This window comes from Varroa destructor, unplaced genomic scaffold, assembly GCF_002443255.2.
Source record: "Varroa destructor unplaced genomic scaffold, Vdes_3.0 BEIS01000001.1, whole genome shotgun sequence".
Taxonomy (NCBI): Eukaryota; Metazoa; Arthropoda; class Arachnida; order Mesostigmata; family Varroidae; genus Varroa; species Varroa destructor.
In genome coordinates, this window is record NW_019211454.1 from 44,925,194 (window position 1) to 44,946,022 (window position 20,829).

At 41.1% G+C, this 20,829-nt stretch overlaps 1 protein-coding gene across 5 annotated transcripts in view; it reads left to right on the top strand.

Moving 5' to 3' along the window:
- The window catches only part of Lgr3 (Leucine-rich repeat-containing G protein-coupled receptor 3), a 117,956-nt gene that overhangs the window by 35,031 nt on the left and 62,096 nt on the right, over window positions 1-20,829 (top strand). For all 5 annotated transcript variants that reach the window (XM_086987197.1, XM_022810682.2, XM_086987190.1 and 2 more), the window contains exon 3: window positions 3,209-3,658. In XM_086987197.1, coding sequence (XP_086843323.1) covers window positions 3,283-3,658 — 376 coding nt within the window. In that variant the 5' untranslated portion in view covers window positions 3,209-3,282. The remainder of the gene's footprint in view (window positions 1-3,208; window positions 3,659-20,829) is intronic.

Below are 20,829 nucleotides of genomic sequence, written 5' to 3' on the forward strand. Positions count from 1 at the left end.
ATGGGGTAGTGTCTTTTCTTCTTCAGCAATTATTCGGCCGACGGCTTCTGTCATTTGTACCGGCTACAACAAACGCACCTAGAAAACCGATACGTAAAGGGCGTAGTTCAATATGGACAAACACAGGGATAGCACCGGGTTGGAACGTCGTTAATGCTTAATATAAGAAGGTAAACGAAGTCGTGTAAAATGTCAACCAAAGGAAAATATGAGGAAATTAGTATTTCAAATATAATAGTAACATGGACGCCTGTCTCCGATTGGTCTTATTATTGATGTTTGGAATCGAGTAATCAAACATGAATCGCTTGATTCGGCTGAAATACGAACATGTAAACTGATGGCTTTTCTGCAAACAGCTCTTTATAGCCGTGAAGAAATGCGGCTTTTAATTGAAGTCATCTGTATAGATATATATATAAGACAATGTGTTGTCTACCAACGTGTTAAGGATAAATGTTAAATCAATGAGAACAACACTTAATCGCAGACATTTTCAATGGGTGAAGTGACTGTTTCTATCTGCGCGTTCGAATATTTCGTCATTTTCGAGACTATCGATTTGCGACCATATTCCATAACAGTTTTTTTGTTCGGATCCCTTTACAAGATTATCAGCCTGTATCTTCGACTCTCCAGATCGTTTAAGGTACTTGAAGGAGGAATCTTCTAATGAATTGCATTGCTCTATATTATTGCATATTGAAAACGAACATCGAATGAGGTCCACATGTACGGAGGGTGGGAGTGAAGCAGTATTTTTAGTCAACTTCATCTTTGACGCAAGATTGCCAGCCAGAACGTAAGAACTGATTTTTTCGTTTGACATTATCCAATTAGCGGGCATTTTGTTAGCTTTGCCAAAGAAACGTCTGTCTTGCTCCACATCCCCGTTTTACTGGTAAGCAGCTAGAAGATCCGTGACAGTAGCTTCTACCATGCTTTCTGTAATAGCTCCAAAAATGCGTTTTTTTTTTTCTTCAACCTACGATCCTTTAAGGTGAAGAACGCTTTTAAACAGCTAAATTGTGTTCATCTGGTTTTCGTTTAATCTATATGTCCCGCTGGACTGAACAGAAAGTCTTCACTATCGCAGTTCAATCAGATCAGAGGTAATAGACTTTCCCGAAGTCGATAGACTTCAAGACAGTCTATTACCTGAAATTTTTTTTTATCCCATTAGCATTTATTGAGCGTCCCTAAGACAAGTTCTGTGTGCTATGCTCACAGCATCAATCACTTCGTGTTCTGAGCATTTATCTACAAATAATTTAGGGAACCGTTAACTTTCAGCTTAGTCAACAAGCCTTGCGATGAGGTAGTTTTAACATTACTGCTCAACTGAGTATGCAATACAAACTAACTTATATCTTACATGTCCAGTTACCTGTGGTCAGGATGTACTTCAAGGGGAACATGACATTGTCATGCATCCGATAGATTATCTACCATATTATAAATAATATATACAAATTTTCTTTTTCAAAACTGTCGGAGCACAAATTACGTCTTCCGTAATACTGCGAAGATATTTTACGGCACCGGTTGTGACGCTTAAGCCACAACGATGAGCTAATACGACCATTGCTCGTCTGTCGTTCAAGTGGTACGCGCTTGAACCGTGTGATCAAGACGAAGAAGAGCGGCTTCGAACGTTTGGAGTCGATGGTCGGTGGGGCTGTCAGATTAGTCTGACCATAGAAGTCTGCTCTGCCGTTCCCATCATCAGCGTGAACTCAGCGTCTTACTGTTACATATATCTTTCTATTGATTCTGTTGCTGTTGTTGACGCTGTCGCTACTGAAGTCGCTCTTTCTTTTGTGCGGCTCTCTCTAGCCATGGCGCACTGCAAACGCATTCGACTACGACAGGCCTTCTCTTCGGTGTCCTGGTCACAATGCTTTTCATTTTATTGCTCAGTTCACTAGTAAAGCCTATCATCCGGCTGTCTTTTTCTCCTGACCCCGCACCTTTGGCCACAAAACAGTGTAGCATTGGCCATTATTGCTGCTGCTGTTCCTAAGCTGATGAACATGGCTTCTGAAGGCGTAAAACCGCCTAAATCGGCTAACAGCAACCTACTGTCCTTTGGTCCTACACAAGCAGTATTCTTACTCGAGGGAAATACCAACATTGATATTACAACAACTAGTATAAGCATTTATTTGATTCCTACGGTAGGATATGGAGGCGAGTGGTAGTGGTTCACGAGCAAACCTTTCATTCGTCTATACGAATCCTGAAAGGCTGGCACACTACTCAGTTGAATAGGATAGGCTTAACGTTACATATAAAACAGTGGTAGACGATGGAGAGAAAGGGTAACGAAGAGAAAAAATGGCAAGTAGAATTTACGCCTATTTTTCATGGCTTTACGAACCAACATATCTGTTGGCTTGGACCAAGCAGCGTCAAGCGTTGAGATTCATTGGGTTATAAATGACGGAAATGAACGGGCTTTGCATTGGTTTAAAGCAACCAAAGCACTCTGCCGGGACAAAATAGACATAGGATCAATCTCCATATATAAGATACGTCAGCGAAGGGGGGGGGTTTAACATTCGTTGGATTTGTTTTTGCTGGTTCTGTTGCTGCGCTACTGGGTTAACTATACGAATATTTCTTTCTGGGAAGGTCTCTAAGATGTAAAGCTGACGTCGATTTAAAGGGTTTGTGGAAAATGGCAATCGTGTTAAATATTTGAGAGTTTGTAGCGAACTATGATCCTATTTCCGTAGGAGGACATAAAAGGGACACGGGGAATGGAGCTTATACGAGATGATGTGCTCGTTTTTTGACCGATTGGTAAAAGATGATCTACCAGTTTACTTGTTCATGAACTAATGAATGAATAAGTTGATTATTGTTGGATTTGAAGTTTCCCAAATCTGTATCGTGCTTTTGTGAAAAGTTGTATTTCAGTTTTGTGAAAAGCAATAATAATAATAATAATTTATCCAGTGGCGCGTTTAAATATACGGGTTGTTACTTAAAGAAACGTTACTGCGTATCTCCGTTCTTCGACGCTTCACATGATGTTCTAATATGTAGCGTTAATATGTTCTGAAGTGCAGGAAGCATTGTAACGTTGTGAGTTTTTAGGCATACGACTTTTCGGTCGGTCTTATTGTATGTCAACGGGGTCCATTAAACAATGAGACTGAATGACATACCTGACTGTGTCCTTGTTCATTGTGCCTGTTTTCAGATTCACTGTGAGGCCACGTTATTTCGCTTTTTCAAGCTATTGTGATGTGATCCCTAATAGACGCCCATTTTGGAATGCTATCGGTGAGTGGAGGGCTACATCCGTGCAGCTGGTTCGCGACGCCGTCGGCAGGTGTATCTCGTCGGGGAAGTGCGATTCTCAAAGCGGGCTCGAAGGTCCTACGAGAAATCGACACTGTAAGTACGGATAAATCGCGGTGTTGTATATCGGGCCCAAGTAGGTGCTTCAGTCGAAAGAGAACGGAGAGTAAATTGCTCATAGCCTCGTGTTATCTGCTGGTGGTGATATTTTTTTTACTTGTGATCACATCGGAGAGTGCGCAAGCAAAGAGACCCAGAGTTCGGCAGCATCACAAGAACGCCCGCAATCCAGGGACGTCAGCCGATAGCAACGATATCGGTCTTCTCGACTTCAGCGATCCAGACTTCGGTAAGTTCCTGGATGGAATCGTAGGTTTTCCGCACCCGTTATCCGTCCAACTCATCGACGGTGAGAAAGCCAAGAGCTAATCAAAGTAACTAGCCTTGCCGGCCTAAAAAAATAAGCGATTCCACATAGGTCAGCCCTGTCAACTGTGAACTTAACATCGCTAGTTAGCTAGCTGGCTAGCTAATCAGTGATGCTAATTAATAAACAAATTATTCTGCTCGTACAGGACAAATTGTTCGTTACGACATTTTAGTAACTTATCAGCGATAATGTTCGACCTCTAATAGCGTTCAAATGTTTCGTATTAGTTCAGTATCTTATTTAGTTGGCTGTAATCTGCTGTTAAAGTGAAGTTAGAAAACGCGAACTCGTTAAAATGTCGCCCAAGTAAACTATGTATAGCAAATTCTAACTGAATTAAGTTCTGACAGGCTAAAATGCCAGAAATGTAAGAGCTCAAAAATGGCCAATGACTATGAGGCGCAGGAACTATCAAAAAGGTAAAGATTGGGGTTTATTTGAACGATCTAATTCACATTCGATATTCCATTATTCAAAACAGACCTCAATTTCGATATAGAAAATTTGTATATGATAAAAATGGTTTTTAAGCCATTTCGATGAATTTCTGGCCCGTTTAAATTTATTAAGGTTTATTTACATTTAAAGGTTGCAGTTAGTTAGCAGTTATTTTGTTGTTGCAGTTGGTTGCAAGAGGTCAAATACGTTGTATCAATACTACAATAAGCACCAGGTAGAAAGGCGGCGGCAATTCAAATCTGTTTGCTATTATGGCGTCGCAGGTATTCCGAACGGGCCGAACTTCGAAATATGGCGTTCGCACAACACCGAATCTAGTTTACTAAAATGTTATATGTCGTCGTATACTTAACAGGTGATCTCGTTTGAAAAAGAGTTTCCTATTCCAAAAAAATTTCGAGCTCATAAAAGCGAACACGGCATTATTTTTAAGTAGATTTCTTAATCTGATTCGAATCAATGCTTAAAAACAATAGCAAACCAACATTCGGATTATTTAGATGTCTACACTTAGAGAATAAATATTGTACGCCTTTAGGTAGTGAGAACCTTGTGCCGTTCAGCATATATCTGAGTGCAACTGACACTATGTACGAGTGAAATTTCTACTTAAATTTATATTGAGTTCAAAGAACAGAATACTTGGCTGTTAGCTAAGTAAAGATTTGGTAATTGCTCAAATTAATTACAGATTAAAGTTGGGCTTTCATTCTCAATAAGCGGTGAAGTATAGTAGTCTCAGGCTTAACATCACCGAAAACATCAGCGTGGTGCTGCACTATGATCTGAAGTCTCTGTTGTAGTCATACATGGTAATGGAATGAATCGACCAACACGATACGTGAAATGTCTAACTCGCTGAACGATATTATGCTTCTGGTCATCGACCTCATTAGCGTCTATAAACTGATCAACCTCCGCCTTTCAGCACTTCTTGTTTTTTAGAAAATGAATTTTTTTTTACCACGGGTAGGACACAGTAACTACCAGATACCTTACTGTTAGATATAGATCAGACCTTGCTTCGAAAGATATATGCCATAGTCGTTCGTATATAGTGGCGCCCACCGTTTATCAATCGCATTGATACTTTCCACAGGAGGGAACGTCTTACTTTTAATATAACGTGGGTTAAGTTGTGGCTCAACGAAGACGCGGGAACGAGTAAACTGACAGCACGCTGTTCCATTAGTCGCTATTGATCCGCCGACTTTTTTTAAAGACTGAACGGCATAAACAGCGAACGTTTTCCTCTATATATATACATATATATATATATATATATATATATATATATATATATATATATATATGTCACTAATACTAATATTTTAATACAACCTTCAATTTTTCTCTTGAATCATTACGCGCAAATCATGCATCTGCGTGACTATTTAAGGAGGCAGACAAGACATTCTAATATCTTTTAATAATAAATATAAAGGATTTTTGTTTGTTGGGGACGCTGTTGTTTTCTGTGACATCATCATACGGAAATATAAATCATAACTATTCACCGATCTTAATTTGGGTGCATTATTTTAAAGGATTTATGTGCATCTAGGAAAATGTTTTTTTACATTACACTTAAATCACTTATTATTAGTACATTATTACCAGCTCCGACAGAAAATTCTGCTTTATCTTAAACTAAGTCTGACACTAGGTATCCTTAGATTCAGTCCAAGGTCATAAAATAGGCACTGAACTGACTGATCTCATCTCCCTGATCTCCTCGAAGTAACGGAAAGGTGTGTAAGATTTTTTTTATACCGTTCTAGTCCACTGATAAATTTACTCATCTCGGACATAATTGTGGCTGACAAAGCGTGATTAATATCGATCCTTTATTTCAGAGGCACGCAGCCTGCGTGTATATGGCCTGGTAGAAAAACGATAAAGCAAAAAAAAATCATAAAATTGTGTACTGTGTGTAATATTATCCTAGTTTTACTATAATTTTATGCGGAATTTTAAGTTGAATAGGCTAAAATGTATACCGTATTAGTAGCTTCGTTAAAGCTTCGATAATATGTTATGCTCTGATTGGTCAATAGGACCGCGCGTGGTGTTTCATATGGTTATTATTTGTAATATACATAAATTTTTTTCCTTTGAAAACATTTTGTTCATAACTGCGGTTTCCGTATATATCGATACCGTTTATGTTGATCCTCCGACGGCTCTGTCGCCGTCTGGCGCCGTGTTACTTCATCATTAAGTATTATAGTCAATATACTTTTGGATCAAATGCTTAGGAAAAAAATTCAAGTGCTATTTATTTTAATCCGCCTTAAAAACTGTAGCCGCTATGCGTTTTCCTATTTGTGCATGGTTGAAATTTATCATCAATAGCTCGATTGCACGCCGGTAAATGGAAGGCTTTCGGTCTATGCCAACTGCGTGCATCTTTATCGCTATGGGTAAAGAGGATGGAGATACTGACACAAAGGAGCACGCACTACTACAAAATTATCGTAGTTCATACAGTTCATTGAGCAGATTAAAGTTAGTGGTAATGATATAATTCATGCTTATTTACTAAAGAGGACGTTTACGTATAATATAAGGTGCCAAAGGTTACTTAGTACACTTTAAATTTACTTAGCAGGCAATGGGACGGATTGAATTAACTATCATGCGCATTTGCTATATAGGCCAAAATCAGACTGACGTAAAATTGGGTCGATAAAAAACTATTTGTATAATAATTAGGTTAGAGGGAGCTTTTTTGGGCAACGGTTGAATTTCTGACCCACTGTAGCCCCGGCTAAGTGGTGGCTTATACCACTAATGAATTGTTGCAGTTTCCAATCTACCGTCTACCGCAGCACTGGCTTAATATCTCGCTACGTCGACACCATCAACGACTATAAACTATGACCATCGAATTGGCCGAACTCGTTACACCGCCCATCTGATCTACATATAACAGTGGCAACTCTAATAGTTTTAAACATGAACTCTGGGCATCCCGCTATTTATAAGTTTAGAGAAGACGATATAGTGTGTGTAAATCGACAACTAATCAGAATTAATCGGCTTATTATTTCAATTCTCTTCTTCCTCCTCCATAGATTGTTGCCTTGTAATGTCCGTATTTGCAGAACGTTGTCCTAGAAAGATCCGATTGTGAGCTAGGCACTGCCAAAGGATGACAGATACATGGCTAATTTTTCCATTCCATGTAAACATAAGGCTAGTTTTTGTTATTTGTGATGTATGCGACACGCGCAATATGCGACTGTAACGGCAGTCATTAGCAGTACCGATGACATCGTAGAAAATTAAAGTTGGCTTGAACTTGGCAAGAACTGGCTTGCTCAATCAAAGCAGTTCAATGGATGGCTACCCAGACTGGACTATCTGACAATGCCAGTTTATTGAACTGAATGTGTCTCTAGTTGGGAAACGTAACTTATAAGCCTGTCGCCTAACGACCTGATACTCAGTGAGGTTCGTTCTTCAACTTTCTTGAATGGAAAAGGGCCAGTGCTATGTGAAACGATAGCTTACGACCACGAACAGCTAGCTCGTCTTATTTGAGATCCGAAATTCGTAGTGGTTAAGGTTCGAGTTCCTGTAGAGTAAACGGTGCAGCAAAGAGCAGCCACATGCGTATTTGGTTTTAATGAAGACAAACCTACAACAAAGGGCAACTTAACGCTCCTGCAGTGTTTGCTTGGAGGTAACAGGGCATATCGAAGGGCGATTCGAATCGGACTGTTTCGCTACGAGCGCGCACCCAATGTGTGTATTCGATGATGTCGAAAAAGGGGTCGACCTGTTTCGAAAACGGTATGATGCACGTAGATAATTCACTGTTAGATGTGTCGATATGAGTGTGACCCGGAAATGTCGCATTTTAGCTTAGCGTAAGAAGGGCAAGCAAGTATAATGGTATACTGAAGTGGGCATGCTGGGTCAAATTGCTTATTAAGGTCCTTAGTAATTAAGACTAAAAAAAGTTTGCCACTGTTACAGTAAAAATCACGGCTGAGTACACTCGCACAACGACACGACTGTAATAGAAGCAGTAAATCCTGTTTCAGTTTAAATGAAGTGAGAGACCTAACTGAGCAAGTTCGTACATCAGCTTCGATAAAATAGTTAAATATGAGAGAAAGGACCCGATTCATGAAGGTTTGGTTGAATACAAAAGCAAAAGGGCTTTCACAGATAGGATACATGGATGCTGCCTTTCAACAGTTACCACTAACCAAAAACCAATGAATTCGTAAAGATTGCATTATAACTCGTTTATATTATATGTTCGATAGCTTTAATCAAGTCAGTAGATCTGCACACAAAGAAATCTAAGATAAACGTTAAAAGAAAACAAAAGTTATGTGCGCATCTATTAAATGAGGCATCTTTGTGTGCCTCCTGCATCCTGACGGGTGTATGTACCGTGCGTATGGTAGTGCTAGAACAATCTATTGAGAAAATGGTCAGTAACCTTCAGAGACCGGTCGACGTGACTGGATAGGTTAAACACAGGTGCTTTGTTTGTCCTTCCGGATGACGATAACTAACAATGCTTAATTACCATTACCGTTACTAATTAACAGCTAGGTATTTTGAGATATTCGTTGAACGCGATGTGTTGTTGACGGAGTAAGGCCCAACTGGCGTTGGTGTGCAATGCAGTATGGCGGAACGTGTCGGTGTGGCGGTAGCTGAACCGCCATCGATCAATTTGAAATTAATCCATTGTACGAAACAATCCTTGTTTCACCTAGAGACATATCTTTTCAGACAGAAAGATAAATTCTAATACGTGATCCAACTAACAGGTGGTCTTATGCTGCCTGTTTAACAGACAGGTACTGGGCACATTTCCATTCGATCTCCGCTGGATTTATCTACGACCATAATATCATTCAATGTCCGGCGACACGCGCACGAAACGGCAGGTATAACGCAATGAAGCAACAAATGACTAGATGAACTAGACCATCTGACAAAAGGCGAAATAAGAAAGAACAAAGAGAAACCAATGCACTATATATCTATCTATCTATCTGCAGAGCTCTCAAGCGTCAGACATCCCTTTACGATAGATAATGTAAGTAGAACCTCACTTGTTATATGTTGGACTAATTGGGAATACAATAACTAACTATAAGTGCCGCTCTCTTCAGTGAGAAGTGTTTTTCTGTGCGCATACAATCGCAATCACGCTCACGGATCTCTGTATCATATGGTTGGGCGGGCGCAGGAATGTATATACAATAAAATGTGGGCTGCAAGAGCCGTTATGATATTGATGGACCCGTTCAGTCTATCCATTTGACAGTCAGGCTATATTGTGTGCTATTACATAGCGCGCATATGGGTTTTCTGCGGTCTGCGTTGTTCCCATTATTGTGTACACAAGACTTTCTGAATCCGGGACCATGACGATCTCCACAACAGATGGAATGAGACCCCCCTGCAGATGCGTTGATCGCTTGTGTTGTAAACCCAGTCGCCTACAGGTCGTCCGCATCAATGTCTTCTAGCTCGTACCACCTACATGTGCTTTGTTTAAGACAAGATGGCTAATTTCTAATTAACACAATCATCAATCGGGCTCTTTTCAAGAACAATCGTCTACGAGCAAAAGTCAAAATGAAATGTCCATTATTGATATCCACGTTACAGATAAAGAACAATGATCCGGTTTTGGTCATCATATCACGATTGTAGCCCATTTCAAAGATTCGCCAAACAACATTTCTTGTTTCCCGGACCTCTTTTCATTGAAACAATACAACAGAGTTTCAATATGCAATGTGAAGGACTAACGATTAACTCTACCGGCTCCCTCTGGATGGCATCCTCAAAGGATACAAATTATGGAGCAGTAATGTTCACAGAAACTTGCTCAGTGTGTTAAGATGTCATCGCTAAGAAAATTTTCCGTACCTGATTAACATCGGAACCCACTTAAACTCGGCTATACGTGTTCTGTTAAAACAAATCGCCTTTTCTCCACTCGTTCGAGAATAGCCCGTTAGGTAATATGATTTATCTATCTTTCTGTTTAATATACTAGGTATAAGACCCTGAGTAAAACCTGATTCGGGCATGTGTACGGTGTGAGACAGGTGAATGCAAGGGTTCTACGATATTTTTCTGTCGTAAGCGGCCAGCGTCGGTCTACAAGAGCACCTTAGTTTACTGGCCTCACTCCTCCTTTCCTGAAACTGATCCTTTCCAACAAAACAGCCATTCAGTCTTTCCGGCTTTGCATGCGATCCCGCATCCAGTTAGATAGATTACGTTAAGCCATCCAATCTCAAATCAGGCATATGCCAAACTTCCAGGATTATAGCTTATAACCTCCAAGTGATTCACTGAAAAAATCATTTGCGTACACCACCATATCAGAGTCCGCAATAAAACTGAATAAGTAATTTTTCGTCGGTCCTATTAAGGTTGCATCGAGTCCATCTGAGAAATACTTAACTGCAATAGGGCTCACGTAATACGTGTTTTCTATCGGTAAACTGAACCATTCAATGGTTAAATGAATTGAAATCAAGTTAATTCAATTTTCTCTAATATTCTAAAGGTAACATGTTGGGATATACAGAGAGGTTTAGCTGCTCACTTGTCAGCCTTAGACGTTCTTTTTCACGCATAGATTCCATCTAATTGATTTTCTAAAGACCATCCGTGATATATGGCAGTAACAACGCTAGCACAAACGTTAGCTTCTTGAAGGCTTAGTGTTTTTTGGATTTTGGACTAGCACTTGCTTGGCGGTCCCTTGAAAATGGCGCTTCACTGGACACAGATACTTTTTGTAATTAGAAGCACAATGGATTTATTTAACCTCGTCAACCCTTACGGCTAGATAAAATTGGCTCCATTGAAGGCAAAATAATTTTTACGAAACGTGGGCGTGAATGAACATTGAATTATCGAATTATTACCCAACCGCAGGAGTCCTATGAACAAAAAGCTCATTTTTATTACAAAAAAATAAGCTAATCTACTCAAATTGACTATAGTCTCACAGAGTAGCAGAGTATGCTCTGCATAAAAGTAAACATCTTCGAAGGGTAGAGAGGCCGGCCTAAGCCACGTCCATTGTTGGACACTAACGGGCACCGAGCATCACGCACTGCGTTTGTCGAATAGCGTAGAATCAAAGAATTCTATTTTTTCGTTCTCACGTTCATGCCTTGATTTTCTAAAAATTAACAGAGAGACTTGTGCCAGGAGTACTGGTTAATCCTCATCCGCCTGTCGCAATAACGAGCACGCTGTATTTATAACGTTTATGCGTCGAGCTCCAGGAAGATGGTTAAGCTTCAGAACCGATAAGCATTCCATAGCAATCGACAACATAGGATATAGGTGAAGACTGCGATGTGAAGGCCTACTGATTCGTGTCCATCAGCGCCTTTTAGAGCCAGTTCCGGCTCGAATAGCTCGCCCTTCTACTGGCAGGTCTCTACGGGTAACGAAGCAAAGAAGAATATACAACCACGATCTTACTTACTCTCGAATTGGCCCGCAGGGGTATTTCATATAGCTCCAAAGGAGCCCCTTAGAGCGCACGCACTTAACTACCCGTAGTAACTAACCTTAGCTTTGACCCGTTGATCCACTGTATGGGCCTCTGGGCTGTGTGTTTTTTGGTCCGAACGTGACTCTTCAGCATCGCTGTCGTGCGTCACATTGCACAAACTACTACGTTCTGTAATTTGCTAGACAGCCTTCTGGCCTGTAGCAGACCAGAACTCTTCCATAAGGCAGCAATTCTAGACGTCGTGCCCCCCCCCGCACTAGCATCATGTCATTTACGCGAACTATATAAGTGTGTGTGTATACATATATACACATAGAAATTTATCGCCTACCTACATATTCCTTCCGCAGTGGCTCACCAACTGGTTCCATTTAGCTGGGTTCTGCCTGCCTGCAGCACTTTCTGATGCTGCAGCTGCCACTGCTGCTTTTGTTGCCGTTGCTACTATTGGATCTGTATCCTGTGTCCGTACTTCCCCACAGCTCGGCAAGCGACGGCCGTTCGCGGATTCATTGGCGGCTTGATAGCCAAATGACGAGACGAGAGACTTTCTGTGGTAGTCACCGAGGAAGTGCCCAGTTGTGCTAATTCTGCGCGTGCAACTAAGTGATAAATATGGTAACCACGAGCCATAGTGGACCAATCCGATAGTATACTCTTTTCGCAGTTTAGCCAAGACTATCTAGCCCAAAGCAGTTTCCCGAAGGAATGTATGCGATGAAAAGGCCACAACGGAGCATTCCTTCTGTGCCATTCATTGGTCTATTCAATTTGTCAAGTGATTCTCTAGCCCTTGCGATCTGTTTTCGTGCGACTGTTAAGCTTTTGATTAGGGACTACTATGTACTTTCTACGCAACGAACAGATTTAGTAGGTTGGGTTTAGGTGTTGCCAGTACTGACTAGCAGGCAAGATCCGATTAGGGGAATAATCAGTGCCATATTAATATGCGACGGCGAACGATATTCGACGTTGTAGCCCCCTACAATCACAGTTGAAAGCCTGCTGCTGATTTTTATTTCGGCGAGCAAAGTGATGCTTTTCGTTTTCGTATCGGTGCTTGGTAGTTTATGATTCCCTGGTTAATATTATAGTGCCTTAAAATGGTCTATGAACAATATTCTCCATTGAGTTTTGTCATAGTCAAAATTCATGCATTAGATACAGGGTTGAGGAGCAGCCATTGGGTATGGATATGACCTCTTTGAGGTCGTATAAAAGAGGACGACGCAGACTTTTCTGGCTATTATTACTATTATTGGTCTCGATGTTGTCGCCGCGCAATTAGACACACGGGAAGGCTCTGCCCAGTTAATGCGCTAGTCACTATATAAAGTTCCAGACAGAGCCACTGGACCACTAAGCCCGTCACGCGACCCAGTCGGGTTGCCATCTCTTTCTCCCAGTAGACATGATTGTACCCTAGTATTCAATGATAAAATTCGATCATATTTTCTGCTGACATCTAAGCAAACCATCGATCGTGGCTTTAATATAGAGACAGTTGACGAGCTAAAAAGAACATCTATTCATGATCATTCATTTACTGAATTGATAATAAAAGTAACACATATATATATGTATATATGGCATACTTACAAATGTGAAATGATAATTTAGAAAGATAATCGACGCTTCTGTTTTCTATTACTCTATGTCAGCTCGGAACGTCCTATCTGTACTGTGGATACTGTAAATGCATCTCCTTTAAGCATCTTCGCATCCTCTCCACCCTTTCTCTACACAGCATTCCGCTACTCTTTAAAAACTGATAAACACATAGCCTTTATTTGAGTCCTCCTTCTTCCTGTTCCTACCAGCGTCCTTATTCAACATTATGTTCGATGAAGTAGTACTTTCATCATGTAGCGCTTCAGCAGCCAACACCAAATTGTTACCCGCTAATCAACAAGCATCGCCCGTGTGTATAACTCTATCAATAACGAACATAAAGGAAGAACGACATTTTTTTGTCCTATTGATTTGCGTTATCGTTCAGGGAACCCTACTCGAAAGAATGGCTGAGTGCTACTCAAACGAGATTATATCCACTTGCTCATTGATTCATTCGTGTACTCATTCAGCTTGTGATTCGTTTCTTTATTTATTGTTGTCACTTACTAGTAAACCGAGATTACGTTAGAACTCTCTAATAGCAAAGGCAAGGGTGGTAGCCCGTAAGCGGTCGGCTGCCGAGGGTCTATCTTGAAATGAAAGAGGACGGCCTTTGCCTCTCTTCATTTCGTTCCGCATCCGTTACCGTCGCACCTTCTACTACTCCACGATGACGGCATCGACTGTACTTCTGAAAACTACGGCGATAAAGGCGACAGCTCATTGGCCGTCACGGCGGCGAGACGCGTTTGAATACTAGAGCGGATATTAGGATTTATCCACGTCGGATAGAGTGTGCTGCCCTCAGGAAAATTTTACATTTAGGATTTAGCTGTGCATAACGTGAATCCGGTTTGTGATATCGTCAATTAGATCATGGTCGTCGTTTAATCTGTCGCCTTGTTTTTGGATTCGGCTTTGCAAAATGAATTTCGCTTAACGGCTCTATTAACGACCATATAGGAGGACGCAGTGGGGTCACGTAGATGGCCTCGATAGCTGGGCCAATGGTATTGTTCACAATTCTGGTCCCATGCGGTTCCCATGGAACGGTCCTGTGGTGACAACGACTGCGACGGATTGAGCACGAACCTCAAATAGAATTACGTCGAGGATGACGACTACATCGAGGGACGACCGCTACATCGTGTGAATATATTCATCCATTCATTATAGTCTACCTATACATTAGGTTTGCAACCGTCGTTTATACTAACCAAGCCTATCATTCAGTGATCGGCCTTTGTAGATCGACTGCGCAAGAGAACGGTTGCAGCAAGGTCGTTCAGGCTGAAATTCGGTATAGGAAGGTAGGCTGAAGGCCTTTCAATTGTTTCCTGTCAAATGCATACTGCATATACGGTATTTGCTTATGAACACAATCGGGTTCGACCCAAACAATTTTGGGGTGCTCCTTCTAACCAGTCTAGAAGCGGACATACAGATACATAGACACGCACGGGCTGTACAGAGCAGTATGGACGTTCATATCATCGCTTTATATCTACGGCATGCGGACTCGGCCGTGTAATGTCATTTATGTGTAACGGCGTTAACTGTACGCTCCTAAGTCGTAGGAAGACAAACTTGCCCTATCTGGAAGTAGAATGCAGCAATTTTTTCAGATCATACATCGGTATCACGCCAAGGAGCCGCCGACGTCTACCTGAGTTTCTAAGCTCTCCTTCTACTGATAATATCGTCTATCGTAGTCCTGGTCATGGAAACGCTGTCCTGTTAACGTCGACAGAAAACATCGAGTTGCACGAAGGTTGCTAATTTGGCATATGGTTCAGTTATAACCTGGCAAGGGCGGAGCTTGAGAGGGGCAAGGTTTATATAGGATGTTAATGGTAAGCGCTTTCCAGTACATCCTGTTTGCGGTAAGTGAAGAACACTTCTGGCAAATAGATTCTGGTTGGTAAGAGTGGATTTTTATACCCGAAAATCTGCGTGTAACAGTTTTTTTTTACCAAGGCATGTCTATCGCTTATAGAGGATGCGTAGATAGATGATAGAGTAAAATGGGTATACGATAATATTGAGAGTTACGTTTTGAATAATAATGCTCGTTAGAGTACATGATTTTGGCCTGGTCTCACAGCTAGGAGTGAATAAGAATACGTTATTATTCAACCAAGTTCAATAAATAAGATAAAATACTTATTAAAGATGATGCGGATTGTCGAAGTTAACGGGTAACTTTCTCTAAGCGCTTAAAACTGAAAGTTCGCTTTACAATGAAATAATGCCAGCTTTCAATTCAGTCACGTGAAAACTAAGCCTGCATATAATAGTTTAATAGAGATTTTCATTACCTTATGTTCATACAAGAGCTAAGCTGTTTGATATTGTACAATGACCACGGTTCTCTTAAAAGGACCTGGTAAGCCATTTGTCCTCGAGGACTTGTTTGTCTCGCAAGAGACAAACCTAGCATAAGTACAACGCTTAGTTAAAGAGGACTACAACTCGACAAAATAAAATATAAGCCTTTTTGGAACTTATAAACAGCCATTCTTATGCAGAAACCTAGCAGTTATTCGCTTTTTGGTAACCACAAAGTTACTCACGTTAATACCCTTATCTGAGCACTTTACTACCGTTAATTATTTAGGCATTTGAATAAGAGCGTTTGAAAAGACATTTTTTAATTCAACTTAGCATTGGTTATTTGTACTTCAATGGTGAATGTTGACCGAACCTGGAATAAAATAGGTCGTATATTACGATAGGGCCAACAGCTTTGAAGCAGAGTTATCAAAACTGTCCTTGGATGGGTACGCGCGCAGCGGGGTCAACATACATAAAAAAAGATCGACTGCGTTTAGACGAGGCGTTTTTGTGACACTACCGGAAATAGGATACAACATATACGATAGCTTTGATGACTCACCAATACTGGTTCCTTGCTTCAGCATAGGATCCCTTGGGACGGTATCCTAACTTATGCATTCGTTCCTTAATGTATGTACTCAAATTAGCTGTGAATTGCATCAATAAAACCTAATGCTATACATAAATACAACGCACATAAAGCCGGATATAGATACCAACGGCACCGGCCAAAATAGGCAAGTCTTGGCGATACCGCATCGATATCGCACAATTGTAAGAAGTGTACGTTCCTGGAGAGTTGTTTGATCGTTTGTGTAAAGCATTTGGGCAGGAAGAATGAGCTCACTGCTGTGAGCTTGTTACCTGCTTGAACGACGGAAGGACTTTTTAGGACGCGGCCATGTACATATTGTATGCGGCGACAGTTCAGATAGGTTTCTAAGTCGCTCAAGTAAAGTCGTAGTGAATGACTTCCTGTAGCAAGCATTACTGTTGTATTTATAGTTTAGTCGCATCTTGTTCACTGCATTGGAACGGTTTTAACCAATAACGTAAAAACAATGCGCTATACACGTACAGGTATCCATTTTTATATGGAAAGTATTTTAATGTTTAGCGGCTTCCCGTGTTACTCGACGCTGATCTGCCTTTATGGCTGACTACTAAGCTTGATTACTAAGTGCAACGCCTTGTGACGTTCTCTGGTCATGTTTGATTTTTTTAATAAATAAATAACAGTTGGCCCATTATAGTGTTCAAATGACTCTTTCCCTAGCACAGACTGATCCCTAGGAGCTAACGGTTGATTTGCTTGTTTAGTGTGAACAACCGTGGACAGGCTCTGTGGAAGTGGAATCGTTTGGCCTACACGAACAGCCTGTAGGGTAGTGGCCTGCAGGGCGGCCTTTGTCAATTGTCCTGTTCGGCCAGTGTTGTTACTATTGCAAGCAGCGGGAAATCTGTTGGGAAAATAGGACAGGTTACCCTCCCGTTCCTATCTTCAGGATGGAGAAGGGAGGAGGCACGAAGCAACCCTAACGGTTTTGACAGCAATAGCATAAGCAGCGGCAGCGGGGTGCGTTTCGTCCTGCGGAGGCTAATTCAAGTTAATTACAGGGAACAATATCAACAGTAACACCGAAGACACACATTAGCACAGTGACAGATTGCTGGCAGTTGTCTTGTGAGGCCAGTGGGCACTACTGCGACGTATAGAACGGTTGAAGGGTACACTTGATAACCGAATAACTGAATTTGCCCCATTTGTTACCATATCATTGTGAAGCTTTATCTGTTTTAGTGCTCGCTGTTGGCGGGGCACCCTATAGGAAGTATCACTGTTGTTAGGAGGGTTGTAACAAAACAGGATCTTCTTGGTTATCGTTGTAAAGCGATCGTTTCTGTTGCTTAGTTAGAAGCGTGCTTAGCTCGACGTGCGCGACACAACCCTTCAAAAGCGGTTATCTTAACCAATGACATTTTGCTTGAAAAACTGTGAGGATAGACTGAGCTGTCTGCGAAAAGCTTGTCTGGTTTCGTTGCAGGAGGGAGGGAAGTGATGTTGATATTTGTAGGACTTCGCCATAGAGATGCTGTGAGTTATAGCAGCTACATTGTTTTGGGCACTGAAAGGCTCTGACGCTCTCGCTGATTTGAGCGTTCTACATATGACATCACATAATAGACTTTTTTTTTGGATGTGTGGCTCTTCGTCTTGCGTTTAGTCGATTTTAGAGGCTACTAACATAGATTAAAGTCATAAGAAAAATAGGCATATTGCTCGTATATACTGTTTGTACCAGTGAAGTACGACATCACACTCACTTTATCAGCCGATTCAAAGGCGCTTGCAATAGTAATTGGAAAAATGTTCTGCACGTAACTATTAAGAGTCATAAATTTGAAATACATGATCAAATTCTAATCTTTCTAACTACTAATTTCATCTTGATAGTGACCAGTTAAGGTAACTTATACCATGTACATATCCTTATATAGAATCTCTTCATTCATCCATGCGTGTGCTCTTCCCCATAAAGTATTCGGTGTTGTCTCAGAGGCAATACGAGCTTTTCAATCCCTTTACTCTTCCAACTTAGCCGCTAAGTAGAAGCAAAATCTGACATTTCGGTAGTTAACTATCTGCTTTTTTTAGTCCCGTTCGCCTGGCCCCACCTGATTGAATGACATACTTCCGAAACATCAAATCAGAAATGGTGTTGAGGTTGGAAGGCTCCGGCCTGCTAACAGTCTCGAGAATGTATATATATGTATATATATATATAATGTGCATAATATACAGCGAACTATTACGTTTTCCTCCGTCGGAAAGAAGCGAACATGTATACCCCTCCCTCGTTTTCGTAACACGCACAGGCAGTTTCCCGCAAGACGCAAGAATTCAGACGGGGGTCGGCGCCAACTGGACGCAGTATACGTTTCCGGTACACGTCTACATGCCGCGTAGCAAGGCTCCGTCACCCGGCAGATATGTCCTGCATGTGGAGGACATGTGATTAAAAGAGATTTAAAGTTATGTCTGTCCGGAGAATAAAAGCATAGGTTTAAGATGCACCCTAAGCATGGTGCGAGTCGTCATGTGAAATGCTAAAATTTCGGTAGGAAAACATAACGGTGTCATCCATAACCCGAGTTTATTGTCACTATTAATATATACCATGACAGATACGCACTTGGCAAACTCCTTTGCAGTTCCTTTGACCATGTGAAATGTATATGTAGACCCTATGCATTTATGGCCGGGAATCTTGGCAGGATCATGAAGAGTTCCACTTTTAAATATGTAGTGTATAAGCACAGCAAAAAATTTGCTAAAATAGTCGACATTTATTGTTATGATACTAATAGAAATAATCTAATTTAGATGTCGAGCAATGACCTCCAGAGATGGCCAACGGGATCGAATGCTTCTTGAAGTTCCGTAGTCTTCGACGTGTACCAACCGGTGTAGGCACGTACCTTCTCGTGAGTTGCAAACGCTGATTACAGAATTGTCTCATTGTTCAATAGCAGCTAGTGTACTTTTCGGGTGTGCAAGAAAAAATAACTCTCACTTCAAGCCGTTCTGATCACAAGAAAGTCAGCCATAGACGCCATAAGATACAACACTATCGGGCTTTAAATTTTCCTCGCGGGCTCTGCTTCACGTTCACTGTTGTATTCTTAGTGGCCAGAAATGTAACGCGTAATAAGGTAATACGCAGTAACTGAGTCAATTTCCCAGGCAGGTTGGATTGTAGAATGTTGTCTGCATGTGTACAGGTCGAAGTAGGTACTCATACCAGCCTGAGGACAAGGCACACATCCTTTACGGCCGCGACCGGTTAAGAGTAAATTTATCAAAGGATCTTCGACGAGAAAGCGCATCGTGTAAGTAAGTGCCTTTTCTAGAAACTATTAAAGCATTTCCATCAAAAATTGGTCTCTAAACATCATACGATGCAACCGTATCTAGGTCTACCCTATTTAGGTGGCTTTTGCACAGTACTTATCAATGTGTATGACAAAAGTGAGACCTTCCGTATCATTCAACGTAGTTTGGAACCCTTCGGGTAATTTTACCGCGTCGTTGAACACAATTCATCGTACGATCGCAGTTTTTTTCCTACCAGTGTTAATGGTTACCATTCTAGTTTTCACTCATAGCTGTTACGTACAGGAAAATCAGCTTGAAAATCTGCCTTGGCTTATTTAGAAAATGCAAAGAAAAACAGTTGCTCACTCTCAGTGAAGCTCCTCATTTACCGAATACGATTAAACTCATTTCAATCCAGCGCGTATTTAACATTGTTTATATTCACCATAAAGAAAATAATGTGTGTGTGTACACGGCTGGGTTAAATGCACGCTTCTCAATTCGTCTGCCTACGCAGCGATAATTAAAGTAGAAGTTTCTGCCCAGGCGTATTCACTCCCATAGTCGTGAGGCTGAGCTTTTCGCAAGCACTCGGCAGCCTTAAATCAAGCACTTCGGAATAGCAGGACACGGACGAAGCGGGTAAAATAGCGGATTCGACAACTCTGCCTTTGGGCGAGCCTTTAGGCAATCCACAGTACTGTCTCTGAAAACTACGCCAACTTACCAGTCGTAACATAACAAGAAATAGGGCTGTCTTCTGTCGCAGTACAGACAGACAAGTGCACAGAACGATATTGGGTTTTAGTAACTTCTGTGTCTCAAGTTTTACGTTTCGTATCGCCGTTAGCTATAATTCAATCAGATAGACGACTGGATGGCTCCCAGCTATTACGAAACAAAAAAAAAGTCTGTTTATGGTTGAATTCGAACCTACACCACAACATGTCCCTAAAATTTGCAGGTAAATACGTGACCCATAAATCTAGAGGTTTCAGTAACCTATATTAGACAAACCTGGTGAAAAAATCTTGGCTGGACGTTTCAGCATTTAGCCAACTTGCAATCAATTTATAATTAATCGTGGCAAGTGGCTCTAGTGCTATAGCACTGTTCATACCCTTCGTTTAAAGAAATAAGCTGCTTCGTTCGTAAAAATAGAGGTCTAACCGCTGCACCGGACAACGCATAACTCGTCATGCCAGAATGTATTTGTTTTTTTATAGCTAAAGATAGTAGTTTCTTAGTGCATTAACAGATAGAAATTTAACGCATATA